Raw genomic sequence first — 20504 nt, forward strand, 5'->3', positions numbered from 1 at the left:
TTTTTAAGGTAGTATGGTTGTGTATATTTGATAAATGTCTGTGTAGCATGCCCGTGGTCAACAATGGTACCTTTTATGTATTTATACTATTGCTTTGAATGGGCGTGTGTGTGTGTGTGTGTGTGTGTGAGTGATGTGTTGCCTAGTAGTTGCACTGTTAGTAGACAGTAAGTACACTTTCACAAACACATCTCCCCCCACACCCCCACCCATTTTTACGAACTCATAACCCTAACCTAAGACTAACTAACAGTGTGTATTTGAGCATGTGTATGTGTATGTGGCATGAGTGTAGGCATGCATGAGTTAATGTGTATGCTCTGGAAATGTTATCGGAAGATGCCATACCTTCCTGCTCTATGAAATTGTTGACCAGCCAGTCGTAGGCAGCCTGGCAGTCGAGCTCGTCGTTGAGGGTGAAGAGGTTGAAGGGCACTGGGCCCGTGTACTTCTCATGCCTTGGCTGCACAGGGAGGCCACCACTGGACGCAACATTACTGATGTCCGCGCCAGTTGGACAGGGGACCTGCGGGTAAGCATCGGTCACATCACATCACGAGTCCACGATGACAGGGTAACAAATTGACATGCATTTATTAGAATGTCATTCCATCAAAAGGTCTTCTTTAAAAGCGATTTTGTGTTTTGTTAATAGTTAAGTCATGTTAGAGACCTGGTACTGTTGCCCAGTGCAGAGGATGAGATGGTCGTACGGGACTTTTCTGCCGCCTGTCACCAGCACGTGTTTGGAAGCCCGGTCAATGGCAATCATCTTACCCATCACAATGTTTATCCAGGAGCGCAGAGAGAGCTGGGCATGGACCCTTGAACTGTAGCCATGGCTACAAGTACACAGAATGACAAAGGTCAGTCTTGGCCTCTCTCTCTCTCTGTCAACACATACATACTGTACGTGGCTTAAAGTGCTAACAGCGATAAATCAGGAAATATCTGTAGCCACGGATAAGTATGGAAGCATACAGCATATATTTTCATAGGCACATCCACACACACACACACACAAACAGTATGCAGGCGCAGAATATAACACTAGCACAGTCCGTGAGACTCATATGCGAGAGTATGTGTAAGTGGACATCTTCTCTCCGCCAGTGAAAGGGAGCCTATAGAGATGGCGCGTACGTACCTCGTCGCCAGGAACCTGGTGACCTCAGCGCTGTGGCTGGCTGGGATGCCGTGAGTGGAGATCAAAGTGATGTTGTTGAACCTGAGATGAGGGCTGGAGAGGACGGGAAGACGGAAAACAAAGACACAGAGGAGAGGGGAGGGAAAAAAAGACGAGTAGAGATGAGCGCCATTAAGAGGCCTGGTGAATTAGACTGAGTGCTGCTCTTTGCAGACATTCCTGGTATTCTTGTTGGACTCTCTCGCCCTCTCTCTTTCTGGTGTCATTATTAGGATCCACATAAGATGCTTTCACTACAGACAGACAAATAACATATACAACATGGAAATAGCATCTATTGGCTTTCCATACAAAGCATGGAAACACACATTCACGATAAAAACAATAGTTATGAAATGAAATTACAGCTGTGAAATTATAGTCTATCCACCAGTGTATCAAATCAACTTGTTGAACTTGTCGTAGAAAGAGAGGGTGTTTTGAACATGCCTATGTATTGGTGTGCAAGTATGAAAAATGTGTGTGATTGTGTGTGTGTGTTTGAGGGTGGGTGCACTTGTGTTTTCCTCTTATTTTCTGAAGTAAAGAAGAGAGTGCAGAGATGAGAAGGACCACAAAACGAAATAGCTCAGAGCTGCACTGCGGTGTACCATTACTGGGTGGAACCATAGCTGCAAAGTACCTAAGTGTCTGTGTGTGTATATGTGTATTTATGTGTATGTGTGTGTGTGTGTGTGTGTGTGTGTGTGTGTGTGTGTGCCTGTATTCAAATGTTATTGTGTGTTTGTGTCTTGATGTGCATGTGTGTATGTGAATAAATGTGTGAGTGTGCGAGATTATTGGAAGAAGCAGATGGGGGGTGGTGATGTGGTGTGCTGACATCTCCCCATCCATTCCTCACTGAGGCAGCCACACTACACACACCCCCTGACCCCCCCCCCCCCCCCCCCACCCCCCCACGCCTTTGTTTCGTCATCTTTTTATCCCCCCCATCTCTCTCTCTGTCTTTCTCTTTTTTGTCTCCTGTGAGCAGTGTGACCCTACTGGGTTTACCCTCGGGAGTGTAAAAGGTCTCTTGTCATGTAAATGACTTTCTTTTGTGCGCACCAGAGAAAGACATTATCTCCATCCGCGCTGGGGCTAGGGCTGTGTGTGTGTGTGTGTGTGTGTGTGTCGGGGGGGGGGGGGGGGGGGGGGGTGGATGTGCGGTGAATGCGCGGTGAAAAGAGGGCAGCCTCGTCTCAGGACCGACTCGTCGATGTCCTGGCCTCGCCTCATCCACGTCTTGCAGGTCCAGCCGCACTCCACACAACGGAGACTGAGCCTCGGTGCGGCCTGTGGATATACCCTTGAGGAGAGGTGGAGTGCGAGGCTTTCATTCTGAGCTTGTACGCTGACAGCGAGAACACAGGCTGGGTGAGGGATGTCTGAGTCCTGGCAGTGCTGAAAGTCATAGTGGTCTGTACAGTTTGGCTTGACCTCATCAGTTTTGATGGTGTGGTTGTTGTTTGTTATGTTTTGAGCACAACTCACAAATGCCCCCGCATGATTTCGATCGACTTTGAAGAACTGATTACGGGCTGTCTCGGATTCCTGTTTGATATCTCTTGTCATGCGGTGAGTGGCTGAGCAGTAGCCACGAGATGACACCTTGTTCTCTTCCCCCGCATGCAAAAAAAGATCCCAGCACAGTAATGCCCGAGTCCAATCTCAACGCACCCTGTGCCCTTATCTCACACCAGAGGAAGGCTCTTCCGGCCCACTGACCCCTAGGGGTGATAAGTTAATCACCGCCTGCCCGTCGCAAGGGGTTAGGGCAGCCCCCCACCCCCCCACGCCCCCTTCCTGCTGGTGGGTTGACTTGACCAAACTACCTGCCGCACGTCCCTCGCCGTGCCCCCCCCCCCCCCCTTTTTTCCGGGCCCTTATCAGTGGCTGACAGACGGCCATTGTGGCCCAGGCCCTGACCACCAAAGCAAGACTCATGCATCTTATCTGTCCGCGCCCGTTTCCCTGCCGTGACCCCGCGTCCCACTGAGTGATGGAGTGGAGGGGGGGGGGGGGGGCGTGCGGAGGTTGAGGGCGGAGGCTGGGTGGGTGTGGGAGTTCAGTGGGGTTGGGGAGAGAGGCAGGGCTGGGTGGGGCGGGGGGGTTTGGGGAGTGGCAAGTGGGGCCAGGCGGTGGGAGTGGGTGGGGGGGGGGGGGTGAACTTTAGTCCCTGTGAGCCCACGGAAAGCCGAGGAGACAGCCGTTTGGACCTGGCTGATAAGAGCGCTCGGTGAGACGTTTGGGTGTTTGCCTCTGTGTGTGTGTGTGTGTGTGTGTGTGTGTGTGTGTGTGTGTGTCTGAGAGAGAGAAAGAGAGAGACAGTGTGTGTGTGAGAGAGACACTCCCCCCTACTCTAAACCATCCATCACTGTTCCTGGGCAGGGCTGTCCCCAGCCTTAGTGGCTTTAGTGGACGCTAACTGCCTCATTAGTCACATCATTAGTGACAGCGTGCGCAGAGCGCTGCAGTGCCGAGCTGACAGAGGAACAGTGGTGCCCGGCAGCACCGCCTGCTCCACACGCCACTCCTCAGGTCAGTGGCAGCTGCGTGCCTGCCTCGACGGCTGGTGCACTGACCTCTCACGCTCTCTCTCTTTCTCTCTCTCTCTCTCTCTCACACACACACACACACACACACACTCTCTCTATAGTCACTTCTCGTACTCTCTCAACATCTGATTGTGTCTCTTTATGTTCTTTCCATCTTTCCAACTTGATTGAATTCCTCATCTAGAGGTAGTTTGACACAATTTAGCTCCCCACATGGGCCTTCAGTTCACCGCACCTACTACTGCACAAGCACAACGAATGCACAGTCTTTTTGATGTGTAGTAAACTGCTCCTCCTGCTTTGGTTGGCTGGGCCCCATCATAAGTGGCAGCCATCTCCACAAGTGGACCTCAGCAGGCGTACTGTTGGGGTCCCTCAAAGTGGCAGAGCAAGCTTCTTCTAGCCCCATGTGGAGGGTACAATACACTCCGCCAAGGACGGTCCAGCAGACACATTTCTGAGCAGCCCCACTGTGATTTGAAAGTGTCAGATATCTAGGTCACGCAGCGTGGGCACAATCCATAGATGCCCCCACCTCACCCCACCTCACCTCACCTCACCTCACCTCACCTCATCTCACCCCATCTCACTCTCACTCTCAAAAGTATGTCTTCTCTTTTTGCATTCCAGACTGAACCGTCCATTCCTCTGATTGTTGACATCTAAGTCTGACCCTCCCTCTTTCCCCTACGTCACTGCCATCTCGATACATCCTTTCCTCCCTTCATCTCCTTACTATCTTTTTTATCGCCCCCCCCCCCCTCTCGCTCTCTCCCTTCTTCCCTGTGTCTCTAATGTTCAGACTCAGGGAAAAAAATGACCCTGGTTGCCAGGCAGTTATCAGCTTTCAGGCTAGCAAGCGGAGGTGTGGGGGTATTGTTTGCTGGAACAGTTAATCTCTGAAAGGCCAACGCAACACAAACAGAGACCTCTGCCATTTGGGGTCCGAGTGATCCATGGTAATTCACAAACACGTGGTTCCTTTCCTTCCTACAGAAAGAAAGTGCCTTTTCGCGTTCATAAATGAAATACTTCACCTATACTGTCTTATGACACAGTAAAAGTGTTCATACTATTATTCCTACAGAACGTGACAGAAAGAAGGAAAGAAAGAAAGAAAGAAAGAAAGAAAGAGAGAAAGAAGGTAGGACTCACATTCATAACAGCAGAATTGGAAGAAGAGAACCAACATACAGTACCCTCCAAAACTATTGGAAGTTGACTAAAAAAAGGGATAAAAAAAAAAATCTAAATCTAAATCTAATAAAAAAATCTTTTGGCGATTTATTGTGATCTCACAATGAAAACAATGAGGAAAAGTCCAACCTCGAAGAGAAGGAGAAAGGGGAAGGAGAACAAGGAAAATCTTGTAAAGATTTTTTTTTTTTTACGAAAACACACTGCCCACAATAAGTTTTTATTGAAGTATCAAGTTTTTTTTCTTTATGATTTTGAACTTGTGACAGCAAGATTTCTATTTCAGAAAAAAGTGTTGCCTTAGGAACAAATGTCAATATTAATTGATGCTACCTTTATCAAAGTGTGTACAGTATGTGAAAGTCTTCATATGAATTCACTGACTCAATATTCAAAGACATACGTGAGATATGGGGCCTATGCTGTGTGATGTGTTTCATGTACACCAGTACTCCATCACTTCTCTGATGTGTTGTACACTAACACTATATTTTGTCTATGATTTATTGTTCATTTATTTATTGTCTTCCTGACATCATATGTGTTTCCAAAATAATCTATTCCAAAATAAACAGCTACTGTGCTTATACTCTTTGATTAAGGACATTGCAAATACTCTTCTTGGAGAAGCAATCAGAGAGTTTGAAGGGCACAAAGTAAGACCGTGTAATCTTTAGACACAAAGACACCCTAATTGCCTCAGTGCAAAATGCATGTTGAAGTGAGGGTTGGATTGTACATGAGGCTTTAAGGTCACATTTCAGGCAATCACAGCCTCTCCAACAAATCCCACAGATCCCGCCCCCTCATTAAAATCATCTCTCCAATGATGCACTTGTTTTTTTCCCTCTCTAATCCACTTGTGTAACGATGGAATTGTGATTTGCAAGGAGAATTGCATTAGTGCCAGACAGTGAATGTACCTGCTTGTAAATCCGTCGCTTGTCAAACATTGATTGAAGGGTTGTGTTGTGATGTCACAGAGGGTCCAACGGTTTACTCACCAGAATATGAAGACCTCCAGGAAGGACAGACCTGTGTCCGACGCGCCCACAACCACTATCCTGGCATTGATGGTGACTTTGGGTTCCATCGTCAGCTTCCGATTGAAATGGTTGAGTGCATACAGTGGCTGATTTCAAAACAGAGGGAGACAGACAGACAGACAGACAGACAGATAGATAGATAGATAGATAGATGGAGAGAGAGACAGAGAGAGAGAGAGAGAGAGAGAGAGAGAGAGAGAGAGACATGAAAAGAAGGTTCAAAGACAGCCTCACCTGAAGAGCATTCGTTTGTATAAGTAGCCTGGCAGAGTTTGCTCTCGTATTGCCTTGGCTTCGCCCAGTAGCTTTTAGTCATTTATTTGAGCTTTAAAGCATTGGCCAAAGACAATTACCACATTCCTGAAAGCTTTGCTTCTGATTATGCCTCGTGAGGAGCTTTTTCTACTTTACTTTTCACCGTCTGTCGGCTTCCTTTGAATGAAAGTGGGCCCAAGAGCAGGCTGAGATTTCACCAAGCACTTAACAGCCAAAATGTGCCGCCGCTCACTTAAAAAAGAAATAAAAGAAACCTACATTTGGGAATGCTGGTGCATTGTACACCGCAAGGGAAAAAATGGAAAAGTTCCTTTAATCTTTGATAGGGTCTGCATTACGTATTGAGTGTTGACAGAGTGCCGCTGCCAGCTCTCCTCCGCCTAACCCATCTCACTGCCAAAAAAAGGGGAAAAAAAAGATTTATGGAGCATGCCGCGCTCCTGACCATGTAACAGATAGAAATGTCCTAATGTAAGAACATTTCTGACCCCCGTTGTAACTGGGGAGAGAAATTAACGAGGGGAACATGCTGTTCACCTCGCCCTGCCGAACGTTTCGACTCGCGGCCCGCCACCACGCTTGGCTGATAATCTCTCCCCGGCGCTCGCGGCTCTAATTGGTGCTTGAGTGTTAATAATTGGACGGGTAGCTTCCACTGCGCACCTTGCCTGATGGAAAATGGCAGTTGTACAGGAAAAAGACCCCGGCACCTGGAGGCAGATCTGGCCCCTCTAATCACCTCGTAACGCTATCCCCCGGGCAGGGCCGCTGCACCAACGCAACTCCACGCCCTCCGCTCCGCTTCGAGAGAGGAGGGAGGGCGTCTTGGTCTAATCTAACACAACAGCTCCGTTTGTACAGCCCTACATGCACACAAACCTCCGCAACCTGAAGTGGCCAACTTGGAGAAAGACCTAATGAGGTGCATTCTACACTCCTGACCGTACTGATCGCTCACTGATTAGACTGGTTAGCCAGACTTAAAAGGAAAAGCAACTCTTAGAAATGTCAAAACTGACCCACCGCACACAGGCTCCTCCTTACTGAGTACTTTACACTCTCTTTGAATAGATGTTCATGTATGTTCATGGGTGTGAAAAGACTTAAAGTCTTACTGTACAACAACAATACACAAAGGACGATCCTGGTGCCGAAATCAGCATACCTTTTGTAATCCACACATCAGAATGAACGGTTTGACATCCATTAAACCCTTAAGTTATTGATATGCAGATATCTGGATGCTCTAGCTCATGAGGACAGAGAGCCCTGGCCCTGAGGCTGTGTTGACTGCCCTTAGGCAGGTTGGCGTGGCCTTGTGACTGGGTGGCATTGGAGACACATAACCTTTACTGGACCATAATGGCCCTGAGCCTGACACAGGCAGCCCGCAGTAACACGACCCTCTGTTGACAGAGAGGGAACAGGTGCGTTAAACATGATTACTGCATCCATGTCTGACATGGGGCTTAGAGGGCCCATGGAGGAGAGAGGGAGAGAGAGACAGGGAGAGAGGGAGAGAGAGAGGGATGGAGTAAAAGAGAGAGAGGGAGAGGGAGAGGGAGAGAGAGAGAGAGAGGGAGAGAGAGAGGGATGGAGTAAAAGAGAGAGAGGGAGAGGGAGAGTGAGAGAGAGAGAGAGAAAGAGAGAGGGAGAGAGAGAGGGAGGGAGACAGAGAAAGAGAGAGGGGGGGAGTGAAGGAGGGAGGGGAAAAACAAAGACAGCAGACGTTCTCTTATCTGCATGGCAAGCTTGAAAGCTGCGGTTGCTGCGATACTGAGTGGGCCTGGAAATGGGCGCTGAGTGAAAAAGAATATGCACAGGTGTACCTAAGGGCAGGTTAATGCACTGAGCTGCACACACACACACACACACACACACACACACACACACACACACACACACACACACACATTCGTTCACCCACATAAAAACTTACATGCATACATACATGACCAATTCCACCCGAAAGCCCGACCTGATGATGAAACTGAGAGAAAAAAAAAGACCCAGAACATGAAAAACAGACGAAAAACAAAACAATCTACCCAGAACACACACAGTGCCATCGAGTTCGAGCGGCTGGCTATGCATACGCAAAGACACTCTCCCCATGGATGCACTGCATCTGAAGTAATGTGGGCCCACTGTGATTAATGTGATGGCACAACGTGGCCTCAGACAACACGTCCTCCATCAGTCTGTACCCATTAGCAGTGTTTGCTCCCTAGCATCACTTTAGCATGTCAGCACTAGCTGCCTGGGTGGGGTGCAGTCCACTCAGAGTGAGGAGCTGTGATGGGGGACACATAAGGATGATCTGACCGATGGGTGGATGGTTGGTGGTGGTGGCGGTGGAGTGGGGGTGGGGGCAGGTGAACAGGTGTCGGTGTGGCAGCATGCTGGCCAGTGCCGTTAGCTGTTGCTGGCTGAGTGGTGGTGTCTGTTTTACCTGTCAAACAGCAGCGGTAAACATTTTTTCTTTCCTGCCATCTGTGCCCGGTGCCATCTGCCACACAAACACGGGCTGTTAAATAACCTGGGGGCACGTCTGGGGGGAGGGGGGTGTTATAAACAAGCTCCGACCCTCGCGTTTCGAGACGCTTCATTTGAAGGTGTTATGCTGACACGTCGAAACATGTGGCGATGTGGGGTTGGTCGGCGACACGGGTGCTTAATTATTAATTGGGAAGGGTGGTGCATCAGATTAATTATTTTTTTTTAAAAAGAACAACAAAAAAAAAACCACACACACTTAGGGGTGAGTAGTTTGAGAAATAGTGCCACCTTGTGGATAACCTCTAACATCATACAATGACAGACTTCTCTAAACTTAGTGTTAAAATATTTGTCATAGTTTTTTTCCACAGTATAACAATATCATGTTAAGTCTACAGCCTGCTGTCTTTTCTCTCCTTACTCTCCACTGTTCTACCCAACAGGCCCATGTTTTGCCCTGTTCATCTCACCGTGGGTGATCTCCAGGGCGACTCCATGTGCTACCTATCTAAACCACTTACGTCTCTACTCTTCCATTTCTTCCTCACTCCCTCTCTCCCTCCCTCTCTCTCTCTCCCCGCCTGCAGCACCCTGTCCATCTCCCCAGTCTGCCGTATGTCTGCCCAGCATGACTGGCAGTGCCCGCTCCCTCCGCCACGACAGCTTTCTCACCTGCTCCTTGGTGATCTGCTGCGATGGCGCGTTCATGCCAAGCTCCTCCAGAGAGAGGATGATCTGCCGGCGTGGACGCACGGGCACCATGTGGTTCAGCGCCACCGTCAGGTAGTGGCCACAGGAATTCTGGGAGATACAGGGGGACGTCACATAAACACACACCAAGACATAAAGTATTTTGTGCATTTAAAGTCAGCAGACACCAAGACATTTAGCATACAATTTTGTCCATGTTCTAGGCCACAATTTACAGGTCATGTACAGATGGTTATGGATGAACTCTTGTCAGCCATTTCAGAGCAACATTAAAGGTTGTATCAGCGAAGGCGAGGTAACATCACTTCTGTTGATGTTCAGACTGCCTACAGAGAGGCTGCCTACAGAGACACGTTTTTTTGACGGCCTGCTTATGGGGCAGGCAGCTAACGGATCGTTAGGAAAGATTAGATGAATGTGACCATTTATGTTTGGGCCTTTTTTGGGCCTGAAATCGCTGTTACAACCTTTAAGGGCACTCCTGCTGTTGATATGAAGTGACTATCTGATATCATTATAATGCAGCTGAGGAGGTGGCAGTGTAGTGGATAAGGAGCTGGGCTAGCATGCAGCAGCCTGAAAAGTTGCGGGTTCAATTCCTGGCTTCCACCGTTCCCCCCACTTAACCCTTAGTTGCTCTGGGGAGAATGACCCTTGTTATATGTAAGCCACTTTGGATAAAAGTGTCTGCTAAATGAATAAATGCAAATGCAAATGCATCTGTTAATGTTTCATAGTGATACTATGTAGGGCAAAGAGGGCTAGTCGGTAACAAGGTTTACAGTGCAAAATATTGAAATGCTAATAAGGGTTAGTAAAGTGTGATCACAAGAGACAAGGCCCATTGTGTACACTGAACTGGCATCTCTCTCTCTTTTTCTCTCTCTCTCTCTTTCTCTCTCCCTCTCATTCCCTTGTATCCCCACTCCCTCTTCCAGTCTGTTAGTTTCCCATAATTCTATTTACACCTTATCATCTCTCAATCTGGCACATATTTGTACATGGTAATTAGCAGATGAGGCGAGGATGCCTCGACGCTGAGAGAGAGAGAGAGAGAGAGAGAGAGAGAGAGAGAGGGAGAGATAGAGAGAGAGAGAGAGGGGAAGGGTGGGCCTCTCATGGCATCACAGCAAAGCAGGCCTCTGAAGCCCATCAGCACCTGCTACCTCCCCAATACACTGAGAGAGATGGAGAGAGATGGATAGAGAGAGAGAGAGAGAGAGAGAGAGAGAGATGGAGAGAGAGAGAGAGAGAGAGAGTGTGTGTGTGTAAGTGTGAGATCCCCACACAGTGGGAGAGGTGTTACTGAGTGGGCACTGAGAAAGAGAGGGATGAGAGGAAGAGAGAACGCTCTTGTTTGGGTGGTGAAAAGTGGTGAAAAAAGAAGGGGAGAAAGGGGGAGAGAGTGAAGGAGAGAGGAAGAGAATGAGAGAAAAAGGGGGGCTAAGATAAGGAGGTGTGGATGAAATTGTACCAACTGAGAGAAGAACAGTGGGGAGAGAGGAGCAAGAGAGTGAAGAGGGGAGGTGAAAGAGAAGTGTGTGTGTGTGAGAGAGAGAGAGAGATAAAGAGAGACAAAGAGAGAGAGATAAATGAGAGAAGAGAACGTGAGAGTGTGGAGAGAATGTGGGTGTATGCCTCTGAAAATACACAGCTGCAGTGCACTTCATTCTTTTCTTTCCCTGGCATGTTGACACCATTGACACTGTTGCATAATCAGGTGTGAGTGAGGTTTGGTGTGAATGAGCAAGCGAGTGAGAGAGAGGGACAAGTGGATGCATATCAATTCCATTCAGTTCCATTCAAAAAGCTTTATTGGCATGACCATTCATAAAGAACGTGTTGCCAAAGCATACAATATATGTGTAAAAAACATCAGAACATAAAATGACATAGAATCATAAAACAATATGTGTGATTATAAACACACACACACACACACACACACACACACACACACACACACCTCTCCTCACCTTGTGCTCGTGGAGTGGTGGGTAGATGGGGTAGTAGAGGCAGGACTTGTGAGCGTGGCGCAGTGCCTCCTTGAGGAAGTGCTTGGCATGGTGCTGAAAGGTGGGGTTGAGCGCCAAGTGGCACAGCTGGCCATGCTCCTCGTGCCGGTGGTAGCTGAAGTAGATGAAGTTCTCGATGCTGTAGTTCGCTCGGATGTACTCCATGTCCTAGCAGTGATGAGGAGCACGAGCAGGGAGGAAGGCACAGATTGGGGGGTAGAGAGAACATGTGAGAGAAAGAGAGAGAGAGAGAGAGAGAGAGAGAGAGAGAGAGAGAGAGGGTTGAACAACATGGTAATGACCTCTGTTTTATTTGTAGTCAATTGTGAATAACTCAAAGTGGTGTGCACCTGTTCATTTTTAATGATCATTACTCCAACGACTTGCTTCTGCACCACAGCTACAAATGCCTGCAAAGGGGTTCCATCCTAAAAGGGATGGTGGGAAAAAGGAACAGAGGGAGATAGATAGAGAGAAAGAGAGAAAAAAAAGAATGAGAGAGAGAGAGAGCTTTGTTATCACACCTCCTTTGCCTAGAAACAACCACGGCACACGCAGTCCAAGGGATTACATGCACAAATGGCTCCAGATTCACACCAAATACCATCTTCTCTCCCATGAAGCGTGATGCTGGAACCAGCACAGGCTGACAGCTGCTACCCCTGATCCACATACAAAGCCCGGTTTCATTAAAAAGAGAGAGGCCCTGTCAACCACTCTCTCCAAGCTGGGCATAAGCAGTCCAAACTTTGCATCCACTTCCTTCCCACCCAAGCCCAGCTCTTGGTCTTCCAGCTAAGTGAATAAATTGAGATTCATGGAGGGTCAATGTTGTGCTATGTTACGAGGCTGCTGAAGCATGCAGCGCATCTGACAAACTGTTGGACTTCAAATTAGGTGAAACTAAATTGAGATTCATTGTTGAGATTCTGTGGTGGAGCTCAGTGGTGTTGTGTGGGGATTGGACTGAGGTCTGTGCGCTGGCTGAGGCTGTGGAAGCTGGACAGCGGGGGTTGGACAGACCAGGTCTCGGCGGGCCTTGAGGAAGGAGTCCAGATCCGCCACGAGAGACTGGTGTAGGCCAAGCTTTTCCACCAGGCGTTGGACAGCGGGCATGTCGGTGGACACAGCCACGCGCACATCAAACGTCCTGCAGGAGGGGAGAAGACAGGTGAGGGTCTGTTTGGCTCACAGGTGTAAATGGCTACCTGTCGAGTAAGAAGACTACCCAGAAAGCGTGTGTGATTGCAGGTAAATCTGAAGACAACACAACATAGAGTGCAAGATTCTGGAAACAACAAAATGTGACCACACAAGTCTACCTAAAGAAACTCCACTGTACATGGATATCATGGATTTAAATAGAATTGATCTGTATGTATGTATGTATGTATGTATGTATGTATGTATGTATATATGTATGAATGTGTGTATGTATGTATGTATGTATGTATGTATGTACAGTATGTATGTATGTACAGTATGTGTGTATGTACAGTATGTGCGTGTGTATGTAGGTATGTACAGTATGTATGTATGGGCTTTGGGTGACTTGAAAGGCGCTTATAAATAAAATGTATTACCATTATTATGTAGAGGGCAGTGGACTACGTACTTGAGCAGGCCGGCACGGTGGAAGATGTAGAGCTCCTGGGGCAGGCTGCTGGTGTGATGGGGTACCACACGCAGGAAGGACTGGAGCAGGGGGAACTCTGGGGCCAGCTTGGGCACGGACATGATGCAGAAATCACGATCCTGCTCCGACACCACACAGAAACACAGAGCGGATCACAAGCCGGATCTCAAATCACATTTCTATATTGGTAAATCACCCATAACACAGACTAATTCTTTTGTGGCATGTACAGCCCTGTCTCAGAGGACTTTACACTACATAAGAAAACTGATTTAATGTGTTTTTTTAAGCAAAGCCTCAATATCATAGGTCATGGTGTAAGTGCTTTGTCTATGTCAATTTATATAATCAATACTATATGCTATATGTTACAGGAATACATTTGTCATGATTCTTGCTAATATCACAAATTACCTACTTACAGGGAACTGTTTGAAGACGTAAGGAAGGAAGTCTACAGACCTATAAGAGAGAGAAAATGGTAGACGGAGAATTAATTTAGGACAAAAGATTGGGGGGGGGGGGGGGTCATCTCTGACCAAGCCTCACCGGCTCGTATCCCAGCCATGGCGTGAGACTCTCCCCACGGCTTTACTGGGCCAACTAATCTGTCTGCGCAGCTCCCCAACTTTCTCCCCGTCCCATCGCCTGTCACTTTAAGAATTCCTCTCATTAATTACGAGCTCACTCAACGTGAGAGTAGTGGTGGTGGTGGGGAGGGCAAGGCTGGACTCCATATTCCAGAACAGCTGGGCAGTAAGGTGGGCACTAGGAGGGGGGCCCAGCAGGAGCTCTCTCAAAAAATCAGCATCCCTTCATTCTAATGTGCCATAGGAGTGAGAACCACTGGAAGCCTGCCAAGGCCAGGGGGGTGGTGGTGGTGGTGGGGGCCTCATTCGCATGGAAAAGGCAACTCCCCGTGTTTCATTAGCCGGTATTGATGTCAGCAGGCTTGCGTTGGCTTCTCCCGCTTTTCCGCGGCTTCTCTGCTAGGCTGGTTTGTTCTAGCCATGTGAAGTTTATTGTCTGGCAGCGAGCGCACGCTGGGCTGGCAGAGCCGGACGCGGGCCTGGAGACTCCTCCCCCCCAGAGCTTACCTCATCTCCAATCTTTTGTCGATGACAAAGAGCTGGACACGGAAAGCATTTGGAGGATCCGACTCGGGCTCCGTCTCAGTCTGAGAGAAATGAGTGTGCATTAGAAAACTAGCCCACTGTTTCACAACATTTTGCAGAGTCGGTACTCAACATAGTCACAATTACGACTGCGGCAATGAATCAATTAATCAATTACTTGTTAACTATTAAATTAATCACCAACTATTATTGGTAGTCAATTCATCCATTTGAGTAATTTTTAAGGGAAAAAAACTCAAAATTCTGATTCAAACTTCTTATTATAAGAATAAGACTAGTTTCTTCTTTACGTCCTGCTCTATGACAAGACTAGCTCCACAATGCAAAACATGTAAAACATCCTATTCTAATTCACCTCCGACTGCTGCTCACTGCTTAGCTGATTTGACAGCTCGTCATCAGATCTGCACTCCTCATTACAATCACTGACCTGCAAGTTGAATGTTTAGAAAGCTGTTGACAAATATATGAACATCTATCATAAATGGCAAAATGTGGGATTGAGGACAGTGTTATCATCTTATTGTTGTACCTCCTTGTTTGGCTTTTGTGCTTCAGTGGCGTCCATTGAGGGGGTGGACAATAGGGGGTCAGGCTGCAGAAGGGACTCTGCAGTAGGGGTCTCTGCCTTTGTCTTGCGCAGCCCATTGAAGGGTCCAAGTTCAAAGCATTCATTGAGCATGGTCAAATTTATGTTCCCACTGACACTGATAAAGCCCACAGCAGTTCCATCACTCTGAATGAATAAATACACGGACAGAAATACATCATCAGGCACAGACAGACAAAGAGATGCACCCTGACTCAACATACACACACGCACACACATACACACGCGTAAAAAACAAACAACAAAAAAACATAAATAATACACAGCGGCCTTTATTAACAGATTTTTATAAGAAATCCTATCCTAAGTAAATCAAACAGCTTTAATATTATTTGTAATACAAGGCATCAAAATCTTTCGATGTCATTTTTTTGTGTTCTGCTATTTTCCATACATAACTAATGGCACCTTATACACCACAAAGGCTTCAAGACATTACGAGTGCAAGTGGAAACGACAAAAAAGATAAATCAGATCTCTGGAATTATGTACAACATTCACTGGAGACTGAAAAAGAACTCTGGACCCTTTATAATTCTCCTGGGCCATGTACTGCTTGTTTGTCCTGTGTGGGGGAAAATACAGGCACAGACGCCCCCAGAAATGCTACAGATGTCTGGACACAATATGTTCAGTGTGAGCATGTCTTGGCTGAGCATTAGCTCTCATCTACCATATGCTGTCGTGAACACATGTCAGCTTGAACTACAGGGAGGGAGGGAGGGAGGGAGGGAGAGAGGGAGGAGAGGCACAGGGGGAGAGGGAGGGGGCAAAGCTGTCATCGCTCCACTCCTGGGGGAATGCGCCCCACCAACATTTCTATGAAATCCACACGAGCATCTGTGGTTTTTTGGTGCACATTGTACGCCCCGGCTAACTGTGCTGCTTGTGTCTCTCTCACACTCTAGTATTTTTATCTATTGTGGTAGGAAAGCGTTGGTTATCGTCTTCATTACTTCTCGATATATGTATCTTAACGCATCTGCATGTGTATTTGCATCCGCATCGGCATGTGTATTTGCATTTGCACATATTAGATTAGATTAGATTCAACTTTATTGTCATTGTGCAGAGCACAAGTACAGAGACAACAAAATGCAGTGTGCGTCTAACCAAAAGTGCAAAAAAGTAGAAAAGTGCAATGTGATATACAAAGTGATATACAAAGTATAGACAGGTGGTGAAGTATAAACAGTATAAGACATATAGTGCAGTGTAGATCGTAGTATACAGTTAAGAAAGTGGGATGGTTTACAGTAATATAAATTAAATATAAATATGTGCAGTGTATTAGCAGTAGCCTTATAAGAGTAGGATAGATATGGCTATGCAGAATGAACAATGTATGAACAACATGTACAGATATGTACATTGTAGTAGCAGTAACATTATAAGAGTACTAAAAAATAATATAGATATGCAGTGTATTAACAGTAATATTATACAAAACAGAATAAATATGGATATTCAGTATGAGCCGTATACGTAGACAGATATGTACAGTATGTACAGATATGAACAAACTTGCCCTGAGATATTATATGAAGAACACAGCCTAGAATCACTACAAACAACAGCTACTGTATAAGGTGCAAAGGAGCTGGGGTTGCTATGTTGTCTGGATGGAAAAGAAGCCTGGTGGGTAATATGCATGGCTCACCTCACAGACAGCTGCATGGTTCTCCTTATCCTGAGCCTCGATGAGCTCAGCCAGGAAGTAGCTGCCATAGGTGCTGGAGAGGGCCTTCATCTGCTCTGTGAAGATCTGGATGAGGTCATCGTGATCCTCCACCCTGCACACAGAGACATGCAGGATTGACAACAATGCTCAGACATTCACCTTGATTTCTTCCTACCAACAACAATCCTAGAGTTTGTTTAACACACATTTGATTTTGGTGCCTACATTTCATCAATCATCTATAATAATTTTCTTTTTTATATAATTTACTGTAGTTGTTTGTACGAGAGGAAATATGTTATACATAAATGGTACAGACTTTTACTGGCAGGTTATACCTAGTATGTAACTGGAAGCGCTCCGTCTGTGGAGCGAATAGCTCCACTATACTTAGTGGAACTGGCAACACCAGATGTGATAGTGGTGCATACATTTGTTTTCTAAAACTATTTTTATGCTCCAGGAGTGCTTCAGTTGTGCTCCTGTTGTAGCCAGGCTGTTGTGTGTGTGTGTGTGTGTGTGTGTGTGTGTGTGTGTGTGTGTGTGTGTGTGTTTGTTTGTTTTTAATAGCACATATAAATGTGTAGAAATATAACATATTTGTCATTACACACAGACAAACTAAATGGCTAACTTTACTCTAAAACTCTACTCATGTTCACCTTGCTCTGCGGATGTGTAGCTGGGGACAGTGGTGATGCCTGTGGCATACAAATGCAGAGAAGGGGACCTCTGTTTTTTTCAGAGACTTCATTGGCTCAAAAATTTCCACCAATGCTGGCTCTAAGTCACCTATTTACACCAGAGACAAAAGACAGCTGTGTCAGTTTATTATATGACGATTTAGATTTTGCATGTAAAATAAATTAAAATAAAGAAGGAACGATGTAAACTAAACCTTGTCAAAACAGTAGGTTTAATTTTAAAAATATTCAATGCACAGCATCTTTGTTAATGTAGTTCTTATGAAATGCAAAGAAGACAGTAAAGACAGTAAAGTATACCATATGCAATTAAGGGGGTGTATAAAAATATAAACCCAGTTCAGACGTTAAAAATAGCTTACCAATGCGGCATTTGTTTGGTACAACCAATAGGATGTACTGCAGCTCTGTGATGGCATTAAAGACAGTCCTGCAAGCCACATTGATTCAAATATTATGGACTGCCAACCACACATTTTCCAAATACAGTAAGTAACCCGCAATCAACGTAGAGAAAGCACACAACAATGTGAAATCTAATTTGGGATAATCTGAAATTTGGTTTCATGGACACAAAATTGAATAGTGCAACCACAGCTCTGTCAATGATATATAATTTATGTGAGCAAAGACAATGTTTAACGCAGTGTAATCAAATGAAATCAGGATTGGCAATCTTGTTTGAGCAAAGAACATCAATCTGTGTAGGGTTTTTTTTCTGCTGAAGGGCATAAACCTGTTTTGAACACAGAGCAAAGACCCATTGCAGGATCAGAGTAAGTCACTGCTGTGTCTTATTACCTGACAATCTCTTTTGCAGTGCCAGAGGAAGCGTCGGGTTGTGCAACAAAGAGATGCAGAAACAGTGTGTTCATGGGCTAAAAGAGAACACAGGAATGGTAATATAACAATAACAATATGAACCAAGGCTATAAAAATGCAATAATGTCAAGATAACAACAATATACTCTATTTAAACTCAGACTAGAGTACCACTCATAGCTTCATAACAGGACTAGTAAACTACCTGTTAAAAATACTGTCATGTCAATGTTAGTGTCAATATAGCACATTTAAAAAACAACAAATGTTGACGAAAGTACTGTAAATAATAATAATAATAATAATAATACAAAGTAGATCCTAATTTAAAATAATACTAATACATAAAGCACTATTAAATAGATAAATCAATAAAAGTAGTGGTGGTTGGGAGGTGGCAAAAGAAAGCTGCGGCAAAAGCACAGTCTCTTCTACATTTATATTTGGTTTTGGGTAGCTTACAGTCAGCAGAAAAAAAAATCAGAAGATCTGAGACTTCTTACAGGGGAGTTTGTGTAATAGGTCTTAGCAGTGATGTAGTACTCGAGTCCGGTCTCGAGACCGATTTCTCGACTCGACTCGGACTTGTTCCTTCAAAGACTCGGTCTTGACTCGGTCTCGGACCACAGTGGGAGGAGAAGGACTCGTAATTTCAGACCGAGTCCTCGAGACCAGCACATTTTTTTATGTTCATATAAAAAAAAATGAAAATGAAATTTCACGGCGGCCACGTCTTTGGCCCTTGCGTTGGCCTTGGTGCCCCCTTCTTTCAATATTCTGCTTTGCGTCCGTTTAATAGCGATTTTTATTTAGCCTATAGCCTGTCAAAATAATCTTAGCATCACAGCGCAAACTAATTCAGTCTTACACAGTGGAGAAAATGACAGCGCATGGCAAGACAGAAAGTGCGTCCAAACTCACCCATTCTTCTCAGTTGAAATACTCGCAATCATTAAGCCTACTCATCACACAGACACATGTATCACATCACATGAAAGAGTTTTTTCTCAGCTTTTAAACGATGTTAGCTGCTAATTGCTGTGGTGAACGGTTCGCGAGAAAAGTAAATAATATAATTAAATGTAATCATAACGTCTACATAAGGTGCTATACCCATCTCCCCTACCCATTCATGTCGGTGGAATACTTCACGAACCCTTAGTTCAACACATGACAAACCATATATCAGAATAAACAGCAGACCTTACCAGAAATAAAGCAGTCCCCTGTACAGTAAGCCGTTCCAGAGTATTCCGGTTAAATTAAAAATGTAATCTGCAGCAAGGTCTATATTCATGTCTCCTACTTTGGTCTTTCAAAATGTGTTTAAATCGTTCTTCATGATTTCATAACAGGCCAAATACATAATAAATGTTACAAATATTGCCTAGATATAGGTAAATATTAAAATCAGAGGATATACAGCTGAGTAAGAGTTTGTGAAAGGAGTTTTAATGATCAAAAAATGCTAAGCATGCATCTAGGCTATTTGAGTTTCTTAAAGCTGAGCTGTGCTTAAATTGTTCAATACATGATTCCATAACAGGCCAAATATAAAATAAATATAAATATTAAATATAGCCTAGACATCTAAATATTAGATGATCAGATGAATTACAGTTCTATGTAATATGTCATGTTTCATGTTTTTGTAATGTTTCATACAGTGATGCAGGTCTACTGCTGTGAATAGGCTAAATACAACTTTGATTATTTTTATAGCCTACTACTGTATAGTTAACTTTGGCCTTGGTGCCCTGACATGTGGCCTTTGTGCCCCCCACCAAATATACCCAACTGAAGGCCAAGTGGCCTTGCCCCTAAAATGGTGAAATTCCAAGCCTCGGCCTAACTGTTGATTATTAATTGGGGTGATATTAAATCATGAATATTAAATCATGAATATGAAAACTGACATGTTTTTATGGTCTTGGTCTCGACTCGGTCTCGACTCCTAAAGGACTCGGTCTCGACTCGGACTTGCTTCCTCAAAGACTCGGTCTTGACTCGGACTCGACTGTATTTGAAAACCAACGGACTCGGTCTCGAACCTTCAAAGACTCGGTCTTGTCTCGGACTCGGCATAGGCGGTCTCGTCCACATCACTAGGTCTTAGAGATGAGAGTAGCTTTGCCATTCAAGTATTTAAAGGTCATTAGCAAATCAATGTCATGTCACAGACAACAATAAAGGTTATGGAATCAAAAAGTCATAATGCAAAATAGATAACCAACTGCATAACCTACTGTGCATTTTTCAGCATTGAAGTGCTGCTGCAAAAATGACTCCCAATCAGTGTGATCCACAAAGTCCCCCATGGGATAGTCCAGAAAGGCAGCATGTGCAAGAACGTCATCCTTTTTTGTGGTTACAGTTACTGCCAAGTTTGCCCTTTCTCTACAAACAGATAATGAAGACACATGAGCA

General features: G+C 45.3%; 1 protein-coding gene across 1 annotated transcript in view; it reads right to left on the bottom strand.

Moving 5' to 3' along the window:
• cfap61 (cilia and flagella associated protein 61) overlaps positions 1-20504 on the bottom strand; it is a 28528-nt gene that overhangs the window by 7425 nt on the left and 599 nt on the right. Inside the window, exons 3-20 of the mRNA XM_076272247.1 lie at positions 20324-20474; positions 18057-18133; positions 17618-17685; positions 17214-17343; positions 16531-16663; positions 14793-14996; positions 14616-14690; positions 14222-14301; positions 13547-13586; positions 13104-13243; positions 12512-12638; positions 11839-11916; positions 11450-11656; positions 9435-9563; positions 5946-6073; positions 1148-1240; positions 674-842; positions 349-526 (exon numbers count right to left, since the gene is read on the bottom strand). Of these exons, the coding sequence (XP_076128362.1) occupies positions 349-526; positions 674-842; positions 1148-1240; positions 5946-6073; positions 9435-9563; positions 11450-11656; positions 11839-11916; positions 12512-12638; positions 13104-13243; positions 13547-13586; positions 14222-14301; positions 14616-14690; positions 14793-14996; positions 16531-16663; positions 17214-17343; positions 17618-17685; positions 18057-18133; positions 20324-20474 (2207 nt within the window). The remainder of the gene's footprint in view (positions 1-348; positions 527-673; positions 843-1147; positions 1241-5945; positions 6074-9434; positions 9564-11449; positions 11657-11838; positions 11917-12511; positions 12639-13103; positions 13244-13546; positions 13587-14221; positions 14302-14615; positions 14691-14792; positions 14997-16530; positions 16664-17213; positions 17344-17617; positions 17686-18056; positions 18134-20323; positions 20475-20504) is intronic.

The sequence above is a fragment of the Alosa pseudoharengus genome, unplaced genomic scaffold (assembly GCF_046254945.1).
Source record: "Alosa pseudoharengus isolate Yale_2024_CS ecotype anadromous, Long Island Sound unplaced genomic scaffold, YU_APseudo_1.1 YU_APseudo_1.1_scf_7, whole genome shotgun sequence".
Taxonomy (NCBI): Eukaryota; Metazoa; Chordata; class Actinopteri; order Clupeiformes; family Clupeidae; genus Alosa; species Alosa pseudoharengus.